The 20918-nt window shown below is 50.0% G+C and overlaps 1 protein-coding gene and 2 long non-coding RNA genes across 9 annotated transcripts in view; 2 read left to right on the forward strand and 1 right to left on the reverse strand.

Moving 5' to 3' along the window:
* Positions 1–20918, forward strand: part of LOC141490761 (uncharacterized) — a 733557-nt gene that overhangs the window by 687930 nt on the left and 24709 nt on the right. Inside the window, exon 1 of one of the 7 annotated variants that reach the window (XR_012469333.1) lies at positions 3367–3460. The exons of 5 other annotated variants lie outside the window; for them this stretch is intronic. This is a non-coding gene — a long non-coding RNA (uncharacterized LOC141490761). Of the gene's footprint in view, positions 1–3366; positions 3461–10353; positions 10857–20918 lie in introns of those variants that run through there. One more of the 7 variants, XR_012469332.1, reaches the window with a different exon arrangement.
* On the forward strand, positions 393–1454 carry SOX2 (SRY-box transcription factor 2). The gene has a single exon (XM_074192527.1). It carries the CDS (start codon positions 393–395, stop codon positions 1452–1454), a length of 1062 nt encoding a protein of 353 aa, XP_074048628.1.
* LOC141491624 (uncharacterized) lies at positions 17217–19734 on the reverse strand. The gene is made up of 3 exons (XR_012469672.1): positions 19592–19734; positions 18750–18939; positions 17217–17490 (listed from the first exon to the last, which is right to left on the reverse strand). It is a non-coding gene; the product is annotated as an uncharacterized LOC141491624 (long non-coding RNA).

Consider the following 20918-nt stretch of genomic DNA (forward strand, 5'->3'; position numbering starts at 1 on the left):
TCAAGGCGGAGAGGAGAGTGTTTGCAAAAGGGGGCAAAGTAGTTGGCCGCGTCTGGAGGACTGGCAGGAGCGGAGCCGGCGAGGGGAGCGGGAGCGCGAGCCGGGGCGCGGCGAGGCGCGGCCAGGCCGGGGGCACAAGTGGGGGCCGGCTCGGAGCGGCGCCGCGGCCCGGTAATCATCGCAATAATAACGGCGGCGGCCCAGGCCCAGGCCCAGGCCCAGGCGGAGGCCGGCGGAGGCCGGGGCTGCGGCTGACCCGGCCCGCGGCGCGTCCGGTGGCTGCGCGTGGCTGCTCGCGCCCGGCCCCCCCACCCTCCCTCCTCCCCTCCCCCCGCCCTCGGACCCCCCGAAAAGCCCCGCCGGCCCGTCCGGGGAGGTCCGGGGCCCGCGCCATGTACAACATGCTGGAGACCGACCTCAAGCCCCCGGGCCCGCAGCAGACTTCGGGGGGCGGCGGCGGCGGCGGCGGCGGCGGCGGCGGCGGCCCCAACTCCACGTCGGCGGGCGGCACCAACCAGAAGAACAGCCCGGACCGCGTGAAGCGGCCCATGAACGCCTTCATGGTGTGGTCCCGCGGCCAGCGGCGCAAGATGGCCCAGGAGAACCCCAAGATGCACAACTCGGAGATCAGCAAGCGGCTGGGCGCCGAGTGGAAGCTGCTGTCCGAGGCCGAGAAGCGGCCCTTCATCGACGAGGCCAAGCGGCTGCGCGCCCTGCACATGAAGGAGCACCCGGACTACAAGTACCGGCCGCGCCGGAAAACCAAGACGCTGCTCAAGAAGGACAAGTACACGCTGCCCGGCGGGCTGCTGGCGCCCGGGGCCAACGCCATGGGCGGCGGCGTGGGCGTGGGGGCCGGCGGCCTGGGCGGCGGCGTGGGCCAGCGCATGGACGGCTACGCGCACATGAACGGCTGGAGCAACGGCGGCTACGGCATGATGCAGGACCAGCTGGGCTACCCGCAGCACCCGGGCCTCAACGCGCACAACGCGGCGGCCGCGGCGGCGGCGGCGGCGGCGGCGGCCCAGATGCAGCCCATGCACCGCTACGACGTGGGCGCGCTGCAGTACAACTCCATGGGCGCCTCGCAGACTTACATGAACGGCTCGCCCCCCTACGGCGGCATGGCCTACTCGCAGCAGGCCGGCGCGGGCGCGGGCGGCGGCGGCGGCGGCGGCGCGGGCGCGGGCGGCGGCGGCGCCATGGCCCTGGGCTCCATGGGCTCCGTGGTCAAGTCGGAGGCCAGCTCCAGCCCGCCCGTGGTCACCTCGTCGTCGCACTCGCGCGCGCCCTGCCAGGCCGGCGACCTGCGGGACATGATCAGCATGTACCTGCCGGGGGCCGAGGTGCCGGAGCCCGCGGCGCCCAGCAGACTGCACATGTCCCAGCACTACCAGGGCGCGCCGGTGCCCGGCGCGGCCATCAATGGCACGCTGCCGCTGTCGCACATGTGAGCGCGCCGCCGCCGGGCCGGACGCGGGGGGTGGGGGCGCAGGGGGAGAGAGAGAAGGGGCGCCCGCCGCGGGGACCCCCGGCCACGGCCGCCGCCGCCGCGCCCCCAGGAAAACTTTTATCCAGAGACCCCGGACTTGTATTGGGGGCGGGGGGGGGGGGGACTATTTTTGTACAGAGAGACTCGGGGGGAGGGGGAGACCGAGAGAGGGGAGGGGGGCTTGTATAGACCTCTGGAAGGGAAGGAAAAAAAAAAAACTACAGCCAACTTTTTCAAAAGTTCGAGCGCGGACGGTAGGAGCTTTGCACAAAGTTTGCAAAAGTCTCTACCCACGATCCTTAGAGCTAGTCTCCCGAGCGACGGCAGAAAAAGGAAAAGCGTTTTCATATTTGCGAGCAACTTTTGTACAGTATTTATCGAGACGAACCCGGCAATCAAAATGTCCCTTGTTCCTAATCGGAAGATTGGCCACTATTTTTCAAAAGAGTCTTCTTGCAGGATCCCCGATCCCTGCCCCCTGGGATCCGGGGCGGTTGCAGGCGAGAAAAGGAGGGAATTCATTTCAATTTGGACGTTTTAATTGTTTAGAAATCCGTACAAAAGGAGAGGGAAAAAAAAAGGTTAGAATACTTGCAAAAAAAACCCAACAACAAAACAAAAACCATTTCCGTGGTTTTTCTATAAAAGGGCAAACGTTCTAGGTTGTATTCATTTTTTTTTTACTTATTGTTAAGAAAACAAAAACAAAAACAAAAGCTGGCCCCCTCCAGACAGGCTGCTACGGCTGGTCATTTAAATAGCATTTCTTTCCAAACTTTTCCTTCTGTTTCAATTTGAACGCAAATTAAAAACAAAAACAAAACAAACAAAAAAAGAGAACAGCGAGAGCGACCTGAAATTACTGTGTTTGAAATATTTTCTTATGGTTTGTAATATTTCTGTAAATTTATTGTGATATTTACGGTTTTTTTTCCTCCCTCATTTTTGGTAGTTGTATTTTCAAAACTCGGCTGACCCTGTGTTTTCTTTAAACCAGTCCGCCGAGTGTCCATGTACATATATTTGAACTAATCCCGTCCTTATAACAGGTACATTTTCAACTTCAGTTTTTATTCCATTATGCACAGTTTGAGATAATAAATTTTTGAAATATGGACACTGAAATTCCATTTGCGTCTTGGATTTCTTTGGAGAAGACAATGGCGTTGTTTGAAAGTGCCTGTGGGAACCGAGATGCCGGGCTTCTAGAATGGCTTTAGCAAACAAAAAACCCAAATAATGCAAAATACAAAATAGACTGGAGGTGTCCGCTGCCAGGCAGCAGGTCTGCAAATGTATAGGAGCCAAGAAATAAAGGGCATTCGCTGCTTAGCTAATTGAATCGGGAGTCTAGGCCACCTTGTCGGGTGTCCCGTTTTTTCAAGACCTGTCTGGGACTCGGGACCTTCCTAAAGCCAGGTCTCCCAACTTGGAGAAGATTGGGTGACGGGGTGGGGGAACCTGTGCGCTTTTAACTGATGATTTCCAACACTTGTTGCAGAGAACCAGCAGCCAGGTTTCCTGGGCCTCTCTGACCCGAGGCTCAGACTGTGGATTATGTGTGTGGAGGGCCAGAGGGGGGAGGCTGGAAGGGGAGTTTGTCAATATTCCGGAAAGCTGCCCCGAGCTACTGGGCCCAGAGGCAGAAGCTGGGCGGGTTGTGTCGGTTGTTTGTTTTGTTGGAGCCCAGTTCACGGTGCACTGGTCTTTGGGAAGGTGAAGTATATTTAGAGGGATAAATGGTGTCTCTTTGTGTCAGAATAATTGCAAGCTGGTTGTTGAAAGTGCTGATGTGTGTGTTAGGGGTGGGAGGGGGAAGAGGGTGTCTCTGGCCCTGCTATTGTCTGAGAGAAACAAGTGGTTTGCTTTTTTTTTTTTGGTTCAGAATTCCATAAACTTTCTCCTCTTTCCCCTCATAGAGAGGAGAGGCCAAAGAGGACCAGTTGTAAACCGTGCGGCTTCTCACAGGTGGGGTTTTGTATTTATTTTTCTTTCTCTCGCCCTTTCTATTTCCCTCCCTGTCTTTATCCGGATCCTATTTTAAATTGCCAGCGCGGGTCGGAGACTGTAGCCCCAAAATCCGGATAGTGTCTCCAGCCAAGGAGCACCCCAAGCATCCACCCTATGAAGGAAGAACCCAGCCGCCTCTGAGGTAGATGCTATGCTCTGTCGGGTCTGTAAGTAATCTCCTTTGGCATTGCCCTAGTTGGTACTTGTGGTAGCGGGGTCCATCCTCTGCTGTACTCTCTGGAGCTGGCAGAGCGGGGCCCTGGGCCCTGGGCCCTGGAATTGTCGAGGACCAGAAGCTGTGTGATAAGCCTCTTCTGTCTAGGGCTTTGGGGGTAAGGAGAGTCTAGGTGGGACTTCCCGGCCACGTGTGCCCCCAAACTTAGCAAGATGAAGGTCACAGAGGAATCCACAGGATCCTTCCCCTGGCCCGTCCGGGCGACCTAATTAGTGGCTTCCTTTAGTCACTTCTTAAAACAGCTCCCCATTTGTTCTCGGGGAGCGGGATTTGGGGAACTCTTTCAATCGGGTCTCCAAATGTGGACTAATACTGAGATGGGGCCGCTAGGTAAACTGGTAGCTTTGCACCTTTTGCAAAGCAACTTGCCTTCAGCAGCCCAGGCTCCCACTGCTACCCTCTAGGTGAGGGAAAATGCTCCCTGCCGGAGGCTGCTACAAGTAAATACATCTGGGGAACTGCCCGAATTTTCAGCTCTTTGGAGTCCCCAAACTGAGAAGTGAAAAGCTAGCAGCCAAGGATATAATTTCGGGTTTTTGGATGTGCCCCCGTTTGTGAGTTTCTTACTCTTTCAGGACAATGCTGTGCTAGAGCAGACAGATTATTATTCCGGTTCCTTACCCTGGGCGAAGCATTTTTTTTTCTAATTAATGCAGAGACTCTGAAAGAATTTCTCGGAGCTGCCCGGCTTTTGTAATGCATATAGGATTATTCACGTGGTGATGAGCACGTTAGCCTGCCCTTGCTGGCACATATGAATAAAAGAAAACTTTGAATAAAGATCCAAACGATCTTGCCATCCATCAAGGAAAAAAGATGCAAGAGATTTGAGCCTGGCGTCGGGAATTTTTTTTTAATAAAAGGGAAACTTATTGAAACGTATTCATATATGCATATATATTGCATATATAAATATATATATATATGTATTTGTGTATATAAATACTGGAGTCGACTTTAAAAAAAAACTCTTAAACAGGAAACACTTAAGCCTAAGCTTTTTGTTGCCGCCTGCGACTTTTTGTTGACGAATTACCGGGGTTCAGCTATTTTAAATGAGGAGAGTTTGGAGCGTGGGGAACAGAAAAGAATTTTGCAAGGTGGAACTAGATGAAGTGATTGTCCCTTGTCTGCCAAACACAGTAACAGCCCCCCCCCCCAGCATGCCCTTGAATCAGGTGAATCGAAAAAAACCATTTTGTATGATAATTTAAATTCTTTCTTTAAAATATATATATATATATATATATATATATATATATATATATATATATATATTACTATCCAGAAAAAAACCGTCAAGGACAGATTCCAGATTGCAATTTTCAGTCCCTCGGGTTTAAATAGTTCAACGATGTGACATTTCCTAACTACTTTATTACTTGGGGATATTTATTTTCTTTAATTGAAGTCTGTGATTTTTCTATGAAGGAAGAGGAAGATAGGGCATCTTACTTGTACTAGCTATCTCCTCAAAGTTTGAGCTTGGATAGGATTTATTTCCCCAAGAAAGAAGGGAATGGAGTTGGTGGAAGGTGGAATCTGGTCTGGGATGTTTCTGGAGCAAGAGAATGGATTTTAATGTTGTCAACTAACCTCCTACCCGGGAGCCCCTACGAACTTCGGATAACACCATCCTTTCCCCTGTGAACACTTGGGTTTTTTTTTTCCTCGCCCCCAAGCGTCCTTTAAAGACAGGGTGTTAAAATATTTTGTTGAACTGGAGAGGTAGATTAGCAGGATTTCTTGCCAAGGCTGGGAAGCTGGTGTTACAGGCGGTCCCAGGGGGACACGGCTCACATTAACTGCGAAATGCGTATTTGACAAGAGCTCATTCGGAGGTATTATTACTTCGAACTGGTCCCTACTGGACTTTCGAAGGGGTCAGAGAGCAGCGCTCCAATTAATTATTTAGCCTGCTCCTAGATTTGCTTGTAATCGTTGAACTTATTTCGAGAACTGACACATGCTTCCAGGCGGGGATCTCTGGAGGCTCTCATTTTCTGAAACGCAGCTATGCAACCCCAGGCCCTGACAGCCAGGGCTCAGCTGGGGTTTTTCCCTCCTTGCATCTAACCTGTTCTGGAGCTAGGGTGCTGTGCTCTGCTCGGGGTACCTTCTTGTGGGAGAGAATTCCGATCGGAGAATCTTAACAGCCTCTTTCCAGGTTTTTGAGAAGGGCAGATCTGAGGCAGTTGGGGAGGTGAGGGTTGGAGGACTCGAGATCCTGCTGATGTGGGGGGGGGGCGGGCATGGGGGTCTCCAAGGCCGCTGGCTAGTTGCTGAGAGGTGTGATGAGATAGACCTGCTTCCTTCTGCTCCCTCCTAATTACCAAACGAGGGTCTGGCCGGTCTTTAGGGTGCTCAGAAAAAAAAATGAGGAGAGTGAGATTAGGTGACAATAATATATGTTGAATGAATAAGAGATAAGCTGGGGTGGGGGGGGGGCGCAAATTGTAATTACAAACCCAATTCATTCAGCTTTTCAGGACTTTTGTTGTGGGAGCGCCATTGAAGCCTTCGAGCTGGCAGTTTTCTTACATTAAAAAGGGAGAGCTCAAACCCCTCAGGGGGACCAGCCACCCGAACCGCTTAACTGCATAGTGATGGGGTCCTCATTTGGAGTCTTTACAAGGGAGAAATTAAACAGACCCTTTGTATGCTCCCGGGTTTACTTTTCAATTGCTGACAGTTTATAGCTAACTGCCTGGAGATGGGGGTTTGATTGTGTAGAGATCGCCTGCTAGTCAGCCGCACAGCTATTTCTTTCTACTCCGCTTATTTGTTTATTTATCCATTCATTTATTTATCTCGCTTATCTGTTGTAATTTAATAAGCGTTCATCCTCCCTTCTCACTCCCCACACCACATCACCACCTCCCCGGCTCTCCCTTGAGCCTGGGGATTTCAGGAGGCAGCCAGCCAGCCACATTTCACTTTTTAAAAAATAGGTACACTCTGAAGCAGCTAGAATAGAGAAGTGAGTTACCCTTCTAGGTCTCCCAAGTTTAAAAACAATTCTTTGCCCTCTCACTTTGGGGTCTTCCTCCGGCATTTCTTTAAAATGGAATTAAACTGAGAACCTCCTGAGCATACTTAAAAGTCCCAGGGATTGGAGGGGGCAGAGTAAAATATATATGGGGGGAGGAGAAGCGTCAAGATACCCTAACCCTAACCCCTTCTGTAGAGTTGGAAGTTCTAGGATATCTTGAGCCAGGCTGAATAAAATTCTCCCAACCCTTGCTACCACCGCCTTCTTTATTTTTGCTTGCCCCAGCTATAAGCTGTTGGAGGAGAAAGAAGCTGAGAGGTGCTGCTTAAAGTTAGTGAGTAACCTAGAAAAATGAAGCGATGCAAGGTTCTCTCTTAGGGCTGCCTCCCTGGGCAATTTGGAAATGCCTGCAGCTGATCTGGAATTTCCATTGGTTTCAGGAGGAAAAACTTTTACAAGTTTCTTGAAGACACAAGAAAAGACCCTCCTCCTTCCTCTCCACCCCATGTCCCATTTCTAATCCTTGTCCCTCCCAGGTCCATCAAATGGATTACTTTCAGTTTTCAGTCGGCTGAGATAATTTATTCTTAACATAGGTCATTTAAAATATATTGGGAGGTGATTTTTTTTTATTTGTTGTATGTGTGTGTGTTTGGTTGTGTGTTTTTTTTATCTTTTGGAGATTCAAGGTTTCTCCCTTCGGTGCCAATCAGATGGGGAGGGGAGACAGGTGAAATTAAGCTTTTCTGTAGGCTAAGGAAATGTCTTCTGTTCAAACATCTTTTCTTGGTTTGTGGATTTGTTGTTTTTAATATTCCTGAACTGCTAGTTCTTAGGTTCTTTTTCAAGCTAAACAAAATATAACAGCCCCTTCCCTTGAGAAGGGCACAAATATTAAATGTCTGAATTTTGAAGGATTGGTTCAACACCAAGGACCTCTTGCGTTTTCAGATGTTCCTTACTCTGATGTTAACTGCTCAGGATGGGTAGAGATGCTTACCAGTTCTGAGACCTGGCAAACTTGCTGTGGTGGTGCAGTCCCGCCCCTCTGGGCCTCGGCGTCCTGCCCTCTCACCTACCTACCAGATCCGGGAAAGCCATTCTTAGGTGGTCTGTTTTGGAGTCAGATTTATTCCTTTGCTGTTCATGGGAGTACTTGTCACAGATATCACTGACCTTGACAATTAGTTTAAAGGGTTCCCCATGATATTCCAAGCTCACTCACCCCACCTCATCCTTATAGGGCTGGGGGGGGGGGTACCACTGTGATTCCTGATGCAGTCTAGTCCCTTTAACAGTTGCCCTAAGACAAATTCTGTATTTAGCATTCGTTCTTGCAACAGTAACCCCAGATCCAAGGGAAGAGGGAGGAATTACTGGCTGGGAGGCCCCCAATATGATTGAGGCTTCTTAGGGATGAGAAGCTCCTTGGTCATGGCCTCGGGAGATCTTCCTTGGACTCCAAGCTTCCCCAGGGCCCAGTCCCTTGGACTGTCCCGATCTGATCCCCAAGATCTGTGCTGATTGGTGGTTAGGAGGGAAACAAGAGAAGACTGAACTTGAATTGGGGTATGATGCATATTCGTCTTTTCCTGCATATTTATTCTTTTGTGGCTATTAATGAAAACTATTCATTCCCAAACCCCCAAGTTCTCTAGGCTTTGAAACCTTAACCAAGGGCCTGTTTAGAATAAGGGGTCATGAAACTCGGTACCTTACTGGCCCATATGTAGGACGGGAATGGGGAAAAGTTGCTGATTCCTTCCTGCTCCTCCTCCATTAAGAAGGGGAAGGGAGGCTCCTAGGGGCTGGGAAAGCCTAGCCAGGTGGTCCCCGAGATGGGGCTGTTAGCTCAGCTGCTATGGCTATCTGGCAACTACCTGCCTCCTCCTTGGCCCCCAGACGCTGGGACCCTGGGCTAGCGCATTTCGGATGCCTCCCTTTAGCTTTTCCCTCTCTCCTTCTGCTAGCCCCAGCCCGGGTGGGGGGGGGGGGTCTCCTCCTTTGGGAAGTCTTCTATTCCCCCCCCCCAGGTCACCCAGCAAACTTGTCCTCCTTCAGGCGGGGTGCCTGACCCGCAGCTCCGGGGGAGGAGGGAAGGAGCTAGGGGAGGAGCCGCCCCCGCCCGCCCAAGCCCGAGAAATAATGAACGCATTAAAAGGAGCCTAGGCGAATTCGGGCAGAAGGCCCTTATCGCGGGCGGCCAGGCCCAGCACAGCCCCAGCTTCCCCCACCACCCCCCCGCCCGTGACGTCACTGGCGCGGCTTGACGGCGGCCAGCGAGTTATGGAATTCTTAATTTTAGCTAACACAACAACGAAACAGACCTGGCTGCCTGGGAAAGTCAGTGGTGGCCTCACTGCCACAGCTCTGCCCCCTCCCCCGCAGCCCCCACCCCCGGCCGAGGAGACCCAGGACCCAGTGGCAACGCACACTCGCACTCACCTGTACCCACCGAGAAACTGAGGCAACCGCGGCTCCTCTCTTCCAAACTGCCCCGATCCACGTCGTCTTGGGTGCATTTGAAATTTGTCATGGGCTCTGTTTGGGTGGCTTTATGTTTTTGTTTACGTCTGCTTTGTTTGGAGACGCCCCACAAATGGGGGGGGGGTGTAAAGAGGAAATTCTTTAAGAACAGAAAAACACTGTTGTGTCTGCTGTGGGTTTTGGGGAGGTGGCTGTAAGGACTGGCTCTCCAATGGTGGAGTTCCCGAAGTCCTAAAGGCTTAGTTTGTGTTGGATTTGAGGCTGCCTGGTGGATCTCTGCGCTGCCCCTCCACACACCTCATTCTCCCCCCCCACACACACACACACACATTTTCTGAAACTTTTTAAATGATTGTCTTTTCCTGAAAGGAAAATTAGTGTTTGAGAGCCTTGGCTCTGTGTGTGTGTGTGTGTGTGTGTGTGAGAGAGAGAGAGAGAGAGAGAGAAGCCATTTAATTAAACCTCAGAATCAATTCTGGTTAGGTAGCAATTGAAATATTTTTGGCAAGAGGTAAATCAGGAAGGGGGAGAGAGAACTGGGAAAATGTAATGGGGAGATCACACAAACTTTATGATCCCTACCTTTTTCGTTTTCTTTATCAAGAAATCAGTTTAAAGTGTTTTGAATTCAGAGTATACTGAGAAGGCTCTCGAAATCTCTGCCCTGTCCTCTGAGAACTTAGAGACAGCAGAATTGGTAATGATGCGGTGTGAACGTGGGTGCGAGGGCTTCATTCTGCATGCAGTTCTGTTGCCAGGGGTTCACACACAGGTCGGTTGGAGTATCACAGTCAAAGACTCAAAGCTGGGCTTATTATGTAAGGCTTCTGTTTTATTGAGACTGCAAAATCCCAGGGCAAGTTTTTCCCTTCCCTTCTCTAGCTTCCCCCTTTCTCCTCCCCCTCCTCCTCCCAGGGAAATAGCAGCATCCTTAAGAGACCAGTTTCCCTAGGGGACTTTGTTTATCTTAACTCCAGTCAAGCTGGGTGCACTGGCTCATCAACTATTCCCCCCCCCCAAAACACTCCAGCCCCTTTTCATTTTTTTAAATGGGTGCCCAGACATCCTGGAATCCAAGATGGCAAAAATCACCCAGGAACATATGGGGCCTGCCATAATTGTGAGGAAATTGTTTTAAATGTTTCAATAACACTTCAGCCCAAGAGCTGTCCCTCCTCCCTCCTCCACCCCATTAGCAAACTGCTTCCTTAGTAGGAAGCTAACAGGGATTATGAATGTCCTTCAAGCCTGCACCGAAGATGGCATAAATCAGGTGCTCCCCCACATCCTTGCGCCCTTCCACATCTCAACTTCAGCCTGAGCCCTCTAACTGTGTGATTGCCTGCAACTCCTGGGGCTCATTGGAGGGATCCTTAACGTTACCCCTTTTCCTAGGAGTGCAAAGTGCCAAGAGACTTAAGAGGAAGGATTCTAAGATTACGGAGATGAGCTCCAAAACGAGTTGCAAATATCAAGTATTGTAAGATTTTTTTTTTCTGTCACTGACTAGCAATACTCATTTGTGTGTGTGTGTTGGTGTGAAAAGCAGGAAGAAATGTAATGAATTGAGCGCTGTCAGAGACGTCTTCTATTTGAACAATCTGCGATGTGAATGGCAGGAACTCCCTGATCCAGTGCAGGTGCAGTAGAAATGGGGAAGGGGAGGGGGGGGGGACGCTCTCTCTGTTCACTCAGAAAAGCCCCATTCTCTACAATAGACCACACACTGCCAGCCAGCGTGGCAGCGACTCACACTCGCAGCCTTGCTTCCCCCCTTCCATTGCAGCCTTGCTTCCCCCCCCCTCCATCGTTCAGAGTTCACAAAGTGGTCATAGAGCCCTTTCTCGTTAGGGTCTTTAATGAGCCTTTCGGAGCTGTCCTGGCCATCCTCAAAATGTTCTGAGTGTTTACTCGGCCCGGGATGGATGGGACCGGCTTCTTGTAGTCCCGCCGGTTGGATCTCCATGTGTGCGCATGAAGATATCCATACGTACCGGGGAGACACGGAGAGTGGATGGCGGCATCTTTTCCTCCTCCCCCCCACCCCCATCCCCTGAGTCACAGCAGCCTTGAACCAGTCAAAGCTGCAAGTCAGAAACTATAAATAACAACAACGGAGACGACGACCTAGAAGCTGCAGAGTCTTTTGCATTCTGCAAGTTTTGAACCTCCAAAGCCTGCAGAACATTTGTAAGACGGCGTATCTGCACATAATAGCGGTGAATCCCGCCGTTTCTAAGGTGCAGTGAAGTTTCCAAAGCAGTCTCTCCGAAGCCCGTGGATCCTTGAAAGTCAGAAACCGCAAATGACAGGCAAAATGACCTTTCAGTAGCATTTTCCAATGTGCAAGGCGATTGAAATCTGTTAGTTCATGTGAATTTTCCAACCTCTGGGGAAGGGCAGATCAGGAAACAACATGAGAATCCTTGATATTTCTGTACCCATTTAGGGTTTGCAAAGCTCTCTAAAGACATTGTCTCATTTGACTTCGGACCGGGGTTGTTATTTGTATCAGAATTTTATGGGGGGAGGGGAGGGAACGTGTTCACTTTTTTGCTCTTGTTCTCATTGGAGACTTGCTCTTCGATTTTACTCCTCCTGAGGAGTGGGTTAATCTGGTCCATGGACACACAGTAATCTTGTAGAGTGGAATCCTCTCCCCTTTGGAATTAGTTATTACTGGAGAGGGGGCATCAGCCGGTTTTTAAGCCCCTAGGCTGATGGCTGGTGGAGCAGGAAGGACGCCAAGTTTGCCAACCCTTGCCAGTCCCCCCCCCCCCACCTCCCGGGCGGCTGCGTGGGCTGCAGCCTCCTTAGGAAGACAGACGCATTTTCCAATTGGGAGCTTCGAAGGGCCCGCCGCTGTTCCACTTGATTACTCGGATTTTTAACTCAAGATTATTCCACGAGGCAGGGAAGCTCCTTCCTCCTTCTGGCTGGAATGTTCTGGTTGAGTTATCCCTCTTTCTTTCCCCCCTTCCTCTTCCCCACCCTGCTGCCCTGATTGCCCTCCAAAGGAACTATTTAGCCAGGAAAGGGAGGAGGAGGGACGTGGGGCTGGGTCCGGGAGCGCCTGCCCCCTCCCCCCTGGGACCCCGAGACTACCCCAGCCCCTCACCCGGCCTGCCCGGCCTTCCCCCTTGCTGCTCCTGTGAGCAGTAGATTATTCCCCCTTCCCCTAAATTTGCTGATGCATCGCGCCGAGGAAAATGGCTCTGTGTTTGCTTATGAAAACTCATGTAACCGTAGAAGTTTTTCTATATGGTAACAAACAGCATCAACTTCTGAGGCCCCTGAGTGAAACCATTATTTGCCTGAATACCGTTAAACTGAGGGGGGGTGGGGGGGCGCTGGCAGGCCCAGCGATTACTGTTCGGGTAAGCGCCTGGTGGCTCGTCAGCTGCTCTGAGCTGAACCCACCCCACCCCACCCCCACCCAGGGGATCTCTGCCCTTTGGGGGCTGGGAGCCAAGTTGGGATTCTTTACAGTAGGAAAGAGGGGACAGAGGACAGAAGGCTCACAAAGGACCATATTCAGTAGCAGTTTTGTTTTGTTCTAATAATGAAAGCGTCTGGAGTTTTCGTAGGATCTGGGCTCTGACTCGATTTGGGCCCTTGATGTGACTGTAAGTCTTCTGACCGTAGGACCCAGGTTTCTTTCCAGCTGGGGCTGGAAAGGGACCCCCGCTCTCCTTGGAGCTTAACGGTAGTCAACCCGCCTCCTTTCCCGACTGCGGAATGCACAGGATGGGGCGGGGCGGGGTGGGGGTCTGAGCCACACTTCACCAAGATTCGCAAATGCTCTCTCCTCACCTCTTGCCCTGCGGATCAGTAAGACTCTCCCCACCTTGTCCCTGACCCCTGGCGTCCCATTTCCCTCCTCCCTCCCCTCTTCCAGCCCACTCTGCCCTGCTACCTGATAGCCCAGCCTCCGCATCCTCTGACTGTACACACCCATCAGTAATCCTCCTTAGCAAAGCCCTGGGTCGGGACTCCTGAGGCAGCCCCAACCTATTTAGATTTCCTTGGTTGGTTGCACAAATTTAAGTGGGCCAAGAGTTATAAACCTAATAACCGAGAGAGAGAGAAGGAAATGAGAATGAATATGATTTGATTAGAGAAGATGAGAATTACGCTGGGATGTTAGCATGCAGCCTTCAGCAGCCCCGGTGTTAGGCTTCAAGCCTTGGAGCCCGAGTGAAGTAAAAACGCACAGCAATTCAGTCGCACATCCACATCCTGGGCTGAGGAGAGGCAGTAGTGGGGCGCTCTCCCTTACTAGAAGGCTACTGGGCTAGCCCAGGGAAGAGTCTTTGGTAATAGTGGGGCGCTCTCCCTTACTAGAAGGCTACTGGGCTAGCCCAGGGAAGAGTCTTTGGTAATAGTGGGGCGCTCTCCCTTACTAGAAGGCTACTGGGCTAGCCCAGGGAAGAGTCTTTGGTAAAGAACTACCCGAAGGCAGGAGAGGACGAATAAAAGGTTTCCCTGGCTCTGGATTCTTTGAGAAGCTTGCACCTCGGAGCGGGTGGTGGATCCCAGCTTCTTCCAACCTCCTCTCCTCTTTGCTTTCTCCCAGAACCCTCGGGGCTCGCCCCTCCTGGACAAGCGCAGGAACCGCTGGGGCTGCCCTCGCTCCCTCGCGCGCTCCAGCTCCCCCGGTCCCTGCTCCCCCCCCCTTTTTTTTAAACGCTCACATATTGTTGGATTACTAATTCGAGTTAATATGATCTTTATGGCAACATAACAGTGGGTAATTGGCCCTTTTTTCCGCGCAACAATGTAAATCACAATCGCTTTATTATTTAATAACGTCAAACGCTTCGTTGGATTGGCCCCGACCGAGAAGACCTTTTCTTTCTCGGCAGTGTTGTGGAGGAAGAACAATGCCGGTCTAATTGTGGGGATTTCATAAGCTGGCTCCCGTAAGTGAGCAACTCCAAGATGGACCTTCTAACAGATGTGGGCCCGGCCCCCTCCCCCAGTACAGACAGTTCTGAACATTCACACATGTATAGTCACAGACACACACACACACACACACACACACACACACACACACAGAGTGTGCAGGCACTCCTAGAATTCCTAAAGAAACAATAGCCACACAAAGTAAAGTCACACTACACTGTCACACAGTCACAGACACTGAAAAACAGTCAGCAGTAGGCACACTGGATCCGAGACACTGTAACTCTGTCATAACCATCCATCGAGTTCATGTTCAGAAAGACACACAACTGGAGGATTTCATTGGAGGATAGGTGTTCTTTCTTGCTTCTCTTTCTTTCTTTCTTTCTTACTCTTTTTCTTTTTCCTGTCTTCCTTTCCTTTCTTTCTCCCTTTATCTTCTTTCTTTTCCTTTTTTCCTTCTTTCTTTCCTTACTATTTTCTTTCTCTTCTCCCATTTTTTTTCTTCTTCCCTTTTTGTTTTGCGTCTTTCTGTTTCTTCTAGATCCTAGCAACAGCCTAAGCCTTCCAGGAGCAAACACATCCCTTTCCCTGACTTGCTCCACTGGACTCTTCTCTTTATGAACACTTCGGCTTATGAAACTTCGCAAACCAAATGGGGCAGCTAGCATCACGCAGGAAGCCTGAACTTTTTCTTTTTCGTTTATTCCCCTGTTACAGCACACCATGAAGTAAATCTGGAAGATTTTCCTCTCTCTTTTCTTTTATTTCTTGTTCTTTTCTTTCTCCTTTTAACATTTTAAGTGATCCCTCCTCCGTTTCCCCTCCACCCCCCCCCCCCATCCTCAGCTCCAGGTTTAGGAATATGTGCATGCCCGCCTATCCCCGGCTGCCCCTCGGAGGGGGCTGCCAGAGTTTTGCAAGTTTTACAAGAGGCTTTCTCTTGCAAATGGGTGAGGTGGGGGAGCAGACTCAATCAGCCCTAAGACCCCTGCAGACACAGGAGACTGGAAGGAGAGAGGGTTCCCCTCTGGATCCATAGGCAGGTGAAAAGGGAAGGACCAAGACCCGGTGAAGAAATTTATTCTCCACTCACCAATGCTAACGGCCCTATCTCTCAGGATTGCCTGCCCTCCAAAGTCACAGAGTCTTAGGATTTCCCAAATTCTTTCCTGACGTTTCTGATCATCTTTTAGTATTCCTGTCCCACCCTTACGGGGTTCTTCTATAGTTTAGGGGTTTAGAGGTGGGTTTTTATTCTGGTTTTCGCTATTTCTTTTCATTATACTTAAATGACCTGACCAAAAGAAGGAGAAACTTCCCAACAAACTGCGCTCTCCACCTCATTTCTAAGATAAACAAGAGGTGTGAATATAGTGGCCCTGTCACTACTGACGCCCATCCCCTTATGTTATAGCCTGTCATTGAGGCAGATGCAATGTCTGGATGGATTTTAAAGACACATAATCCCTTCTTCTCCATCCTCATTTTGCTATTTGTATTAATTTTGTAAGCAAAATTGTTCACTTTCCCTACAAAATTGTTCACTTTCCCTTCTTGTAAATCTCCCATACATCTCTTTCTAAGAGAGTAAAAGTAGGGAGGAGGAGGAGGAGATAGCGGAACCCCTTCCCCTAAAAGTATTATTCGAGGGAAAGGATTTATTTAGAAAACTTTCATCTGTAAGAGTTGGGGACAGTGTTATTCTTCCGCCTGCTCTTGTTGGCTTTCCCCAGAGACTTAGACAATGCGCGCTTTGACTGGCTCCTGCTTCCCAGCGCGCCCTCCCTCTGCGGGAGCTGAAGGGGCCTGGACTGAATTCTAACGCAGGAAAGGGGAGGGTGTGTGTGTGTGTGTGTGTGTGTGTGTGTGTGTGTGTGTGTGGTGGTGGTGGGGGGGGACTAGAAGAAATGCCGATCATGGGCCCAAGAATTGTCTTCCCTTTCCTCTCGCCCTGTCCCCCTTTCCTGCGTTTTGAGTGTTTAGGTGGGAGTGAGTACTTTGGTTTTTATTTTGGGTGGCCTCCACCCTCCAGGGTCCAGAAAGGATTTTCCAATCTGAAATTTTCAACAGAAAACAAAATTTTAAAAACTCTGCTCCAAGGTGAAAGCATCCTTACCCTGGCTGGGATCCCAATTTGTTACAAATTAAAAGAAATTTGTTAAATTTCGTTTTGATACTCTTGTTGACTCATCAGGAATAGGAGATCGACCTTTAGAATCCTAGTATGGAAGAAAGCCACAGTTTCCCAACAGACTAAATGTGAGTTTGATACTCTGATTAGGATTAAAAAACCTTTATGTCCCAGTTAAAGCATTCATATTTTTACTAGCCCACATAACTTTTTTTTTTCCAAGTGCGGTTCCCTCAATTTGAGAGCAGGAGGAGACCGGAGGGCTCAGATACACACTGTTCTATTTTATAAGGCAAACCGAGGTCCATTTGCCTTCTTTCTTTGTAGTTCTGTTACTGCATTTCCAGGGAAATGTATAACTCTTCCCAATTCGAAGTCTCTTTGCTCTTACTCTGAAAGACCTGTCTGCTCTTTCACCCTCATAAGAAAAGTAGGGAAGATCCCATTCAGAACCTTGATCACAAGCCTTCCATCTGCGATGGGATTTTGTGCTTCTGAATTGTACAAAAAACATTGACCACTAGAGTCTCAGATTGTGCCTCGCTTGGTCCCTGGAGAATCTTAAATCTCCAGAGGATCTGAAAGTTTCATGGGACCAGTCCCGGCAGCTGTTACCCCATAGGAGCCCGGAAGGGTTAAGAACCCTGAGTGGAGGCCTTGGAGCAAATTAGACCCTAGCTCTCCTATCTTTTAATCTGAGCCGGCTGACCCCGGCCTCTACTTCGTCCATCACTTGGTTTCTCACATTTAGAATGTCACAGAAAGAGTAAGAATTGAAGGAAAAGAAGAAAAGAAGGGAGAAGGGGGAGGGGCTTGTCATGACCACGCCCCTTTCATGAGTTAATTTCCATTTTTGCGCCTCTGGAAGTTGGTGCTGAGACTCTCTAGCCCTTCCAACATTGAGGTTCCAACGAGTACATCAACTCTGCGTGGAGAAACCTTCCTGGGTGGGTGGGGGGAGAGCAGAAAATGGTTCTTTTGATCTGTTTGCTCCAAATGTTGATCTTGGCAGCATCCACAGATCCAAAGGCACTAACTAATGCTTTTTTTATGGGTCAGTCTCCTATGCTTGTATTTCTATGGTCTTCCAGACACTCATGCAACACTTAGACAAACTTTACTCTTTGTCTCCCCATCTCTCCCTCCTTTCTTTCTCTTCTTTTTTCTTTTGAACATTCCCCCTCTTTCGATGGCCGATCTCTTCTCTGAAGAGATTCTCTTTTCTGTTCCATCTGAGAAAAAAGGAGGCAAAAGAGGACGATCAAGTAAGCCAAACACTAACATTCCAGAATCCATCCATGTTCATGCGCTCCACGAAAACGAAACCAAACAGTTCAGATGCGGGTCCATGTATGTGGGTAGTTTTAACTCCGCCAAAAAAGTGTTTGCATGTATTTATGTAGGCGTCTGTATGTGTGTGTGTGTGTGTGTGTGTGTGTGAGAGAGAGAGAGAGAGAGAGAGAGAGAGAGAGAGAGAGAGAGAGAGAGAGAGAGAGAGAGAGAGAGAGGTATCCAGGCTTCCTGGAAGTGAGTCTTCCCCTCAAGTAGAAAAGACACTAGAAGAACAAGGCTTTTTTGTGTTTTGTTGTTGTTTTGGTTTTTGATTTTGAGTCCCATGGAGACAGCTAACAGTCCGGTAGATGATGATAACAGTCTGACGCAGGCTGAGGATATCGGGGAAAAGAAACAAACCCCTGGTCCCCTCCTTACTGCCTGCCCAATTCTACATTCAAACCCTAACGGCTCCAACTCTGGGGAGCGCCTGGCTCTAGGAGCCAAGAAGGAAAAACCTGCTAACCTCCCTGTTTTGCAAGGTGGCTCAATAGCAAAGCGAACCCTCCCGAGTCCCTCTTTCTAGAAGCAGAGGAGAAGCCTCCGCGGTTTATTCCAGTGGTGATTTGTAGCTCGGCGTGGGGCTGGGCTCGCAAACACCCTGCAGGTGCGGGTTGTAACTCTGTCATCCGGAGGACTCGAATGCAGATGACTTCCCAGCCCGTTTGATCGGCTCTTTGAAACTCTTTACAATTGCCTGTGACGAACCGCCAGGCTCAGTTTTTCTTTGAATAACGTTTGAAGGGTCGGTCCTTGTGGCTTTTCAATATCCCCAGCACATTTTAAAAGAAGGGGGTGGGGGGAATGTTCCATTCCAGATTAGACCTCATCAGCAAATTTGGGTTGCTAAGTTGGTTTGGTAGTTGTAACCCAACTAACACCCCTAAACTTTGCACAAAAAGAGCCAAGCTCCATGTTTTCCTTTCTTTAAGGGGAAGATTCGTTCCAAAGATAAATCCATCTCTCTCTCTCTCTCTCTCTCTCTCTCTCTCTCTCTCTCTCTCTCACACACACACACACACACACACACACACACACACACACACATTTATAAGGCATGCTGTCTCCAGAGATGGATGTTGGTGAGATTGTTTATTATAAATAGGAGTTGTGATTCTTATAAATTAAACGGTTTGTTTGTCCCCCAATGATTCCTGACCTTTCTACAAGCAGCTTTGTTGGGGAAACGTGATGGTTTGTGTTCCACCTGCCCAAACTTCGCAGTTCATGGTGTAATGGAGATTGTCCCGGACTTGGAGTCAAGAAAGGATGTGGTTGAATCCTCCTTCGAAAACTTGCTAGCAATATGACAAGTCAAGGCCTTTACCTCTCTGAACCTGTTTCCTCTTCTGTAAAACAGAGGTAATAGTACCTATTTCACAGAGATGTTGGGAAGCTCAATGAGACCGTCATTCTCTATACGATATAAACGGTTATTATGATTGTTGTCGTTGTTGTGTTCCCTCTGCCGGCTCTCCCACCCTCCCCTAACCTCTAGCTTCTTGCTACTTCCTTATAAACAGTATCTGGAGAGCAGAGCGGGGTGTAGTGGGGGGGGGGGTGAACTTTTAGCCAAACTTACTCCTGGCAGGGCTTTGTTTCCCTAAACCAAACTTTGCTATTCCCCCTGCGACCTGGGCTGCCAAGTCCTTTGGGAAGGCTTCAGGAGACAAAGGGTTACCCCGAAATGAAAGGCGAGCAGGCCCTCGGAGAAAGTTTGCTCTGGCCTTTCTCAGTCTCCCCAGGGGAGAGGAAAGCCCTCGTTTATGGTGTAGCTCAAGGCGGACAGGGCAGCCCCCCAGAAGGGGCTCTATGCTCCTCCGACCAGTAGGAGGGGGGCAGCATTTTTACCCTTTGTTCTTCCCAGCCTCTCTTCCAATTTCAAGCTTCACTTGCCCACCCCAAGTTGGTGTGTTAATGACGCTATTACCATCTGGCTCGCCCTACTTTCCAAACCCTATAAATCTCCCTGCTCCATGGCCCGCATAAGTCCCCAAGTACCACCATAGCTAGAAGAAAAAAAAGAGGCTTTCACAGCGCCGGCGTCCCTTGCCCAGGCTGCCCTGGCACAGCTCCTCAACCGACGCCGGGGGCACGGGATCACTGTTCCCCAGCGCTGGTTTCTTTCCCTTGGAGGGAGGGGAAGGGGGACTTTTGCGGTGGGCTTGGGAAAAGGGGAGGGGCAATCTTTCTGTGGCGATCCCTTCACAACGTTTTCTTTTTTTCTGAAATAGGAAAACGGCTCACTCCTCCCAGTAAACTTTTAGTGACTCCCTGCCCGCCCCCTTCGTCTGTCTTGGGCCCCAAGGGTCCAAGGCAGCTTCTGAACTTTCGAAACCGTTAGGTTCCCTTAGTCGGGATCGGAGTGAGATTATTGGATTCAAATATCACTTGGTTACAAAGGTAAGGGTAGCCCCCAAATCACTTCGCACTAGGATGCAATTGGCCTGGGCTGTGATTCTGCCCCTGCTAGCGCTGCTTCGGACAGGGTGCCCCATTGACAGGTACCCCCAAACGCACCCACAATTCGGGGTCCTTTGGGCTAGATCTGATCCCTTCTTTAGCTAGAGGCTCTTGGTGTAGGTGGGGAGGGGGTGGGGAGGAAAGCCCCAATAGATTTCTTTGCTGGGCTTTTTAGCTACTACACAAAGTTGGTCTGATTTCACTGCTGGCTGGAGGAGGCGGGGTCCATCCATGCCCCTGCCCCCAAACAGCCTGGGAAAGAAGGGAGACATTTAACTAAGTGCGGGGGAACTCTGGGTCCCATCCCAGACCCTGGCATCACGATAGCATGCCAGCGGCTCCTTGCCCCTTTGTAGGCTTCACCTGCCTGGGGGCAGAACTGCCATCTCCCGGCCTCCCACTCTCCCTCTCTCTCTCCCCAGGCTTGAACATCACCCAGCCAAGGGACTGGAGAGCAGGCAGCCCCAACAGGTTGGAGGAGGATTTTGTGTCCATTCCAACTCGCCTAGTTCTGGGGAGCTACCGTACATCATAGCCGATCTCAGCTTATATCTTCTAAGAGGACCTTAAAATTTAAAGGGGGGAACCCCACCATATCAAACAAGCAGGAGAAGCTTCTTTAAAGAAACACAGGATTTTCAAGTGATCTAATTATTATAAGTAATTACGGGTGAAAAAAATCCCTTATTATATACTCCTAATAGTTTGTATGAACTGAGCGAAGAAGGTGCCAAAACAGTGATTAATTACCATCAGCCTGGTGTAGCTGTTTCCTCACACAAGGCCACCTTTCTTGCCTTTGAGCTCTTCCTTCCTACTCCAGTCCTGAGATCAGAATGGGGGGGGGGGGGGAGGAAAGGAGCAT

Source organism: Macrotis lagotis, chromosome 6, assembly GCF_037893015.1.
Source record: "Macrotis lagotis isolate mMagLag1 chromosome 6, bilby.v1.9.chrom.fasta, whole genome shotgun sequence".
In the NCBI taxonomy this organism is placed as follows: Eukaryota; Metazoa; Chordata; class Mammalia; order Peramelemorphia; family Peramelidae; genus Macrotis; species Macrotis lagotis.